General features: G+C 42.7%; 2 protein-coding genes across 2 annotated transcripts in view; one reads left to right on the top strand and one right to left on the bottom strand.

Moving 5' to 3' along the window:
* The window catches only part of nkx2.5 (NK2 homeobox 5), a 3,518-nt gene extending 157 nt beyond the window's left edge, over positions 1 to 3,361 (top strand). The window contains exons 1-2 of the mRNA XM_019892261.1: positions 1 to 891; positions 1,942 to 3,361. The exon at positions 1 to 891 is cut by the window's left edge and continues 157 nt beyond it. Coding sequence (XP_019747820.1) covers positions 555 to 891; positions 1,942 to 2,555 — 951 coding nt within the window. The 5' untranslated portion in view covers positions 1 to 554 and the 3' untranslated portion in view covers positions 2,556 to 3,361. The remainder of the gene's footprint in view (positions 892 to 1,941) is intronic.
* Positions 3,362 to 4,663: 1,302 nt separating this feature from the next.
* bnip1a (BCL2 interacting protein 1a) lies at positions 4,664 to 8,063 on the bottom strand. Its single transcript, XM_019892262.1, has 6 exons — positions 7,950 to 8,063; positions 6,898 to 6,990; positions 6,737 to 6,828; positions 5,870 to 5,974; positions 5,074 to 5,192; positions 4,664 to 4,952 (listed from the first exon to the last, which is right to left on the bottom strand). Exons 1-6 carry the CDS (start codon positions 8,028 to 8,030, stop codon positions 4,756 to 4,758), a joined length of 687 nt encoding a protein of 228 aa, XP_019747821.1. The 5' UTR covers positions 8,031 to 8,063; the 3' UTR covers positions 4,664 to 4,755.
* Positions 8,064 to 8,258: the final 195 nt, after the last annotated feature.

Genomic DNA, 8,258 nt, shown 5'->3' with positions numbered 1-8,258 from the left:
TCCTCCGTCATAAATTCAGAAATTAACACCCACAACAATAAACGCATTGGTGAGTGAATATCTGTGTCATTATCGCTGTTTTTTGTTAAGGCAGACTATTTATTTCAACCCTTACTTGGAATGCCAACAACGTGTGCATGTGTATCGGCCTACCTCATAAATGATCTGTTGAGTGGCGCAGTTTATTGTAAAGCGTTTCACTTGGTTTGCAGTGGATGACAACACAGGGCCCAACATGTGTCAGAGCTCAATCGTGTCAGTTGGAATTACACCACAGGGACCAAGCTGAAAAGGTTCCCCATGGCCCCCCTCTTGCCCACTCCCACACTCTTCGTGCGTCATTACGCACGAAAGCGAGCGAGCGAGCAAGAGAGAGAGGCCAAGAAAAAAAAAGGTGTCTTGCCTTTGTCGTTCAAAATGACTGAAGATTTCACCGAGGACCTGTGTGTGGTATACCAAAGCAATACTTGAATCGGGTAAACATTTGCCGGGACGAATAAGGACACTTGTCGTCTTCGCGTTGCTTCCGCATGACAGTTTAACAGCTGCTGGCGATGTTTCCGAGCCCCAGCACGTCCACTCCATTCTCTGTCAAGGATATATTAAACCTGGAGCACAGCCATGAACTCATGTCTTCTTTGGAGCTTTCTTCTCGCATGGATTGCTGCAGCGCGCCCACCACCACCTCCACCCCAACCTCCTCCTGCTGTTTGCTGGGCCGTCTCAAGCACGAGCCTCTGCGGGACATGTCCACGGGGGTCCCGCTGTTTGACGAGGATCTCCACCATCAGGACCCCAAATTCACTGCGGCCGTTTACGGAAAACCACTGACGCAGATGGACGGAGTGAAGGAGGGAGCGTCAGGCCTGTTCGGTGACAAACATGCAAAAGGTGAGTTCGTGATTAAAAACAAAACAAAACAAAAAACAAAAAAACAAGGATATGTTGCACAAATTAAACAAAGCGTAGCTTAGTATAAAACATCTCATGTTTTTTTCAAGATTCTTGGCTACGAGTAAGTGAATAATGCAAGAGGTCAAATGTAGGTGACTTTTCACAAAAAGTGCAATTCAATACTATGAAAGTCAAGACAACGTCATAAAAACGTAAAGAAAAAATACACAGCATAGTGACAATCCTCTGAATCTAATGTTTAGTGGAACCCTTACACCAATAAAGTAACCTGAACCCGCTGAACTTGTTCAACAAATTTGCTACAACATGCAGTTCCGTGGGAAAAAAAGAGACCTCTACAAAATTAGCATTTGATGCCAACAAATCTTTGAAATGAAAAAAGACCTCTCGTGGTAAGACAAGGTCTTTTTTTTTTTTTTTTGTAAACGACAATGACATAAGCACAGCAAGCAGCATTGGCTCCAAACATTTCTCTACTTTTAGCCCAATGTTTAAACTTGCAATGCATGGTCTCGTTTTTCTTCCAGATCTGGATCATAATGGTAATGTTAACAACAACAACAAAAAAATTTTATTATTATTATTATTATTAATAATAATAATAATAATAATAATAATAATAATAATAATAAACATGAACACTTTTCATGTCATACATTTTGTAGGACAAGCCGAAAATCGCAGCAATTGCTGGTGAAAAACGTTACAAAACAGACTAATTATATTTAAAATTATTTTCTATTTTTTGTCATCCAATACTTTTTTGGCCGATATTTTCCCATGTATTTGTTTGATTTTTTTCATCTATGCAGACAATGGATGGTAATCCACAAAAATACAGGTTATGTGCAATTCTTCTTATCGATCGATCCATCCATCCATTCATCCATCCGTCCATCTGTCCATCCCATCCTTTTGAACCGCTTATTTTGTCATTATCATTCTTTTTCTACCTTTTCTTCTTCTTATTATTATTATTACTATCAACGAACGGGCTTCTTTTTGTGTGTGTTCTTTTCTAATCAGAGGAGTTGAGTCCTCCCGCCGAAGCCGCAGAGGGCACGAAACCCGACGATCCGAACCGACCGAAGGGCCGCAGACGCCGTAAGCCGCGGATCCTCTTCTCCCAGGCGCAGGTGTACGAGCTGGAGCGCCGCTTCAAGCAGCAGAGGTACCTGTCCGCCCCGGAGAGAGACCACCTGGCGGGGGTCCTCAAGCTCACCCCGACGCAGGTGAAGATCTGGTTCCAGAACCGAAGATACAAGTGCAAGCGGCAGAGGCAGGATCAGAGCCTGGAAATGGTGTCCCTCCCGCCGCCCCCCAGGAGGGTGTCGGTCCCGGTGCTGGTGCGGGACGGCAAACCTTGCGTAGCGGCCGAGGCGAGTCCGTGCAACCCGCCCTACTGCGTGGCTCACGTCAACCACTTCGCCTACAACAACTACCCGCAGTTTAGCGGCTACGCCAACAGCGCCTGCGGCACAAACTATGCGTGCAATTATCCGGCAGCCGCCATGCAAACGGGATCGTCCAGTAACGGGAATTACGTGAACTTCGGCGTGCACGGGGAGCTCAACAACGTGCAACCCACCTTCCCCACGTCCAACAGCGGAACCTCGCTACACGGCATTAGGACTTGGTAATTGGTTTATACCTACAGAAGGCATGCAGTAGTATTATTAGTCGTGGGTCGAAACGTTTTCTTTCATTTGTTTGGATATTTAACGATGCCTGTTTGTGACACAAGATATTGGCGTGGGTTGTTGTGGCATGAGAGCAAACCTTAATGATAAATTAATAAAATGAAATACAAAGCACACAAATGTGATACTTGTCGATCTGACACGTTTTTCGATCGTGCTGTGTAAAAATATTCAAAGGAAGAAATAAGTGAACCGATAAGCCACGTGCTGCTTATTATTGCGTAGAGGTGTCGAACTGCACTTTATCAAACAAACAGCAATTGACTCTCCCATGAAGTAAAATGAGGCAACTAAAATATTAGAAACACATCCCAGCTGGTTTTAATGTCGTACGTTGGTCTCAGTGCTATGATGGGCGTAATATCCCATTCAAGGTATTGTCATTTTTTTTTCCTGCTAGGCGGATTATAAAATTACTCTTGAAAAAAAAAATCACTTGTATGTCAAGACAAAAGGATCCATCCATTGGACTAAGAAGGAAGTGTCCACGCTCAGCCTTCATACACATGGCTTGTGTCGAGTTAAAATGTTCAAGTGGCTATTATGAGGCTTCATTCAATGTGCTTAAATAAGGTTAAAAGGTTGTTCGTAGTTTACATATTTTACAGCCTGCTGTCAGCCACATGTACACTCACTCAACTTGTTGAATGGCTGCAGCCGGTGCAGGGATGCGTGGCTGTACACTACATGTCCTTGAGTCGTACTTTCATAAAGGACAGACTTTGACTCTCTTATCCCAAAAACTACAAAAAGCAAAACCTAAAACGTGATTCAAGTTCTTTCTGGACAGCTCTAGTAAAGATGTAAAATATGTATTGTACCTAACGGCACAAGATTTTAATTGTGAGGGGGTAAGATTTAAATAGGATCATATGAAAATGTAACAGCTTTTATACAAAAACGCATTATAGAGTTGCAGTGCAATAAAAGTTAAAACCTCACTCAGATGAGGTTTAAGAAAAGTTAGTCATGTAATTCTTGGAAAAAGTATTTGTCTTTGCTCATTCCGGAAATGCCAATAAGTTGCCCTTTTTTAGATTGGTTCGGCGTTTCTTTCTCACTCTCAGCACTATCTTGTAAGAAAAACAGTTCAGACAACCAGATGCTCTGTCAAAGTGAACCTTTATAGGAACATGTTGGAAGACGCAGGGAAACCAACTGCTTCCACTTTACATCACTGAATGACACTTAGTCGCCTCCTTTGTGTATCTTCCCACATTCAATAACTCCATGACACATCTCGACCGTCCATATACAGAGTGACTATCTCTCAAATAAATACGAGTAAATCTCAAATGACGGCAATGTGAGCCTGCTGCGACGAGGTCACACAGCTCCTCTGGACACGCTCTCCTACGAGGTGGTGAAAAGGCAACGTCAGATAACAAATCCCCACACACCAAAAATATCTTCCACCATCACCCTCTAGCCACATTGGAGAGGGGAAAAACGGTCAGGACAGAGTTTACTTTTCCGGATCTTATCTGAAGAAAGACAGGGATGTGTGCTGCTCTGTCTCGGCCATTCACGTACGCTCACGGAGACAAAGATATGTGCGCTTTTTCAATTTGCTGGAGTAACAGGTGCAATGTGAGCCATGCAGTGCAACAGGAGGAAGATTGTGTTTGAAATTTCAACAAGACCCATGAAAGAGAGAAACTGAAGGATCTTCGCTGTCGCATGAACATCATGGCTCGGAAATCGGTGTTACTTTTTGAATGATTCATTTTTCAAACAATTGATAACGTTAGGGTTATTCTTGTTTTCATTTCCCGTATTTTATGAATCTTTCGTTAGCTTTCAAGTACAGTTGTGGATTTTGTACCACCAGTGGTTTATGTTGGCACGACTTGAGAGAACAGATTGCACATACAGAAGCTTAACCCATAAGAGCCCAGACCCATTTTTCCAAAAGGTTTTGATGGGTTAAAATCAGACAAAAAGTTTTGAAAAAAGATACTGGGGAGTTCAAACTGTTTGTTACACTGGTGTCACCGTGGGCTCTTATGGGTTAAGATGCACATTAGGCAACAAGTTCACCCTTTTTTGCTGCGGCGAGGTAACGCAGCACGCAGCATGTTGGAAATTGTTTTGTGCTCACTTGGGGAGAAGTATTGAATGCCTTCATGGCGCGTACAGCTCAAAAGAAAGGAAAGAGTCTTTTCTTGAGTATGTAGAGCACTGTGGCGAGGAAGAGGGCCAGCGCGAGGAAGATGAGCAGTTTATCAGTCAGCTCCCTGCGGTTGTACTTGGTAATGAGTTTCCTCCCCAGTTGAATGGTCCCAGTCATGGTTTTAAATTCATCGTTGGTCTCTTGGATGGTCCTGGATGAAGTTGCTAGAAACGGCAGAAGCGAATATTTGAATACAATGCAAACCAATTGGCTCAAAGTCCAGGAATTCGATACTTAATACACATCATTAACCAGAAAAAAAAATACAAATAAACTCAGTCCAACCTAGTGTCGTGATCGTCTCCTCGCTCTGATTAACCTGTTGGGCCATCATTCGACTGATGCTCATCAGATTTTTTGTAATGTCTGTGGATGTCTGGGCCAGACCTTCTTTGGTGGTCTTCCTGAATAATACGATAAGAAAAGGAAATTGTGTCCGTGAAACCATGATTTGAACGTAGGCCAATGCATTAAACATCATAATGACCGTAAATGCAGTATTTGTTTGAAAAAAAAAAAACACTTCGAATCCATAAGTGCAAAACAAAGAAATAAAAACAGAACCCTCACAAACCGAGGACCCTCCAGTATTTAGATAAACAAACGAACAACGGAATGTAGACGGCACCATTTTAATGCGAAGAGATTCGCTCGAACAGTAAGAAGCCATTATACAACTGTAAACTTTTTTCCATTTATCTGACAGTGAATGACTTAAAAAAAAAAAAAAAACGTTGCTTTGTTATGCCTTCTTCACATGCATGGACACAAAACCTACATCACATGTCCTCAAAGGTCAGTCATTTTGTTTTACTGTTATTTTCTCTCATGACGGAGTGTCAAACTTATTTCTACACCAATATGACAGACTGTTGAAATAATACTTCAAACACTGTCTGTGCAGTATAAAAAGACCCATTTGAAGTCCATTAATTGCTGTGACACAAATTTGGTGTTGACGAGCAACAAACTGGAGCTCAGTCGGTGGAATGGATTGTGGTGCCGCTGTACGAGTTTCAATGTGCTCCAGCTGAAACCCGACTCCGATAGGTTTTCTGAAAGTGACACACTGTCCCCTCACCTCTGTCTTACTCCACTATCAGCTCCATTAAGCAGCGCCTGCTTCTCCATATTGTCTATTGACAATTTGCTGGCCAGGTTGGACTTCCTCCAGGTAGTCTGATTGCTGCCAAAAAAAAAAAAAAACGCACACACCAAAGTTCTTTCAGGACATGGCCATTGGAAGGTTTGCACTGGGGCAGAAAAGTGATAAAAATTCCATTCTTTAATTTTCTGTAGTGATTGCCCCTATGCATATACTCTTTTCCTTAATAATAAAAATTACTAATAATAATAACAGGGTGGCCCAATGGTCGACTGGTTTAGCACATTGGCCTCACAGTGCAGAGGTGCATGTTTCGGCTCTGGCCTTCATGTGTGGAGTTTGCATGTTCTCCCCGTGCCTGCGTGGGTTTTTTCCGGGTACTCTGGTTTCCTCCCACACTCCAAAAACATGCATGGCAGGCTGATTGAACACTCTAAATTGTCCCTAGGTGTGAATGTGAGCCCGGATGGCTGTTCCTCTCTGTGTGCCCTGCAATTGGCTGGCAACCAGTTCGGGGTGTCCCCCACCTACTGCCCAAAAACAGCTGGGATAGGCTCCAGCACCTTCCGCGACACTTGTGAGGATAAGCGGATTAGAAAATGGATGGATGGATTGTTCCCATTAGGGATGCACGTGAGCTGATGCCTATCTAAGAAACACGGTGCACCCTGGACTGGTCGCCAGCAGGGCACACATAGGATAACAAGCATTTCCACTCACACGCATGCTTGGACAATTTAGTGCCTTCATTTAACTTACCATTCATATTTTTGCAATGTGGCAGTAGTGTGTGGTAATTCAACAATAGCCTGGATAGATATTTCAGTTGGACAAAAACGTTACCTCAGCATCTGTTTCCTGTGTCCTTCTACCTGACTGATCAAGGCCAGCTTGTCGGACTCTTTGTCCTGCTCCATCGCCATCTGCTCTAAATCCTGCCACGGAGACAATGAAACATAATGACATGGAACATGCAAATAGTGTGTGTTTTATGAACTTCTCACTTGTATGCGCAATCGTAGATTGTGAAAACTCTTCTTCACGTCGGCGTTGAGTTCTGTCAACTTGCTTTGAGGACCTCTGCACTCGTTAATATCCTGGTAGAACGTGACAAATGGCATTTTGTTGTCAGCAAAAGAATACAGCCTCATGCTATAATAGAACAGCGGACAAGGGTTCATTATTAAATAACAGTAAGGGATAGATCGATCCCAGGCATCCATCGTTCCATTTTCTTTCCTGCAACAACATGTGAAAAAATAACCTAATTGTTTTAATGACAGTAAACTCGTGCGTGTGGGAGTTAAATTCCTGATTTGCATGCCCTTTTATGGCGCTTCTGACCCCGTGGCGTAGCTCATGCTGCCCTGCCCTCTCTCAGCCCCACATTCGCTCAAACGCTTCAAAGTAAAAAACTTCAAGTAAATTTTCTCAGCAGTTTATGAGGGGATAAGTTATAAGGCCACAATCGAGGCAATGTGTCAAGGGCAACCTGCACAGATGAGTCGGCACATCCGATCAAACAACCGTTCACACTCTCACTACCACCTATGGAGAATTTAGCGTTCTCGTTTAAGTTAAACCCACACAAGTTGTATGGGGGGAGAACATGCAAAACTCACACAGTAAAGCCGGTGTCGAAATTCGAACAGCCTCAGAACTGCCGAATATCACACATCCCATTCATTCCTCTTTGAATGTTATCAAGCTGGGGCAACCAATTAATTTATAATAACAGGATCATAAGATTACTGGTACAATTTATAGGGAACGTTTTAATCGTTCTGGAATATTTCGTTGTCGCTGTCGATTTAGATGAGCTGTTTCACGAAACTAAAAGCAGAAATAATTCCCAATTAAAAAAAACAAAGCCCTTTACAGTTGAAATAATAGGTAGTTGTCCACATTATATATGCTTTTCCCCCCACGTAGTTAACTCGTCATCATACAGTCGCACAATATTACTTCACAAAAACATTTCCCTGAAATGAAAAGATCAGAGACCAACCATATTCTGACACGACCCCAATTAATAACGCTAACTCAAAATTCGCACCTGAATGAGAGCCTTGACTTCCAGGTCATATTTTAATATTTCTTGCTCGCATATTCGGACGTGGACGTCGTGAGACGCCATGTTGAAACGTCACGTGACTTAGTACGGCAACGACGAAGGACAATCTTATTCTCGCTTTTCGTCTCGAGAGAACATACAACGTAACCCCGAATGCAGTGTAAATAAATTTATCTTTTTCGGTTATTTCTTTAGTGTCATCGGTCAAGTTAGTCGAGCAAAAACAAGTGAAACGTAAGAAAATAAAGCTTTAAGCTGTATTATCTATATACCTACAAATACTCTGTCTCT

The sequence above is a fragment of the Hippocampus comes genome, unplaced genomic scaffold, assembly GCF_001891065.2.
Source record: "Hippocampus comes isolate QL1 unplaced genomic scaffold, H_comes_QL1_v1.1 scaffold203, whole genome shotgun sequence".
Taxonomy (NCBI): Eukaryota; Metazoa; Chordata; class Actinopteri; order Syngnathiformes; family Syngnathidae; genus Hippocampus; species Hippocampus comes.
This window is presented reverse-complemented; position numbering and strand designations above follow the sequence as displayed.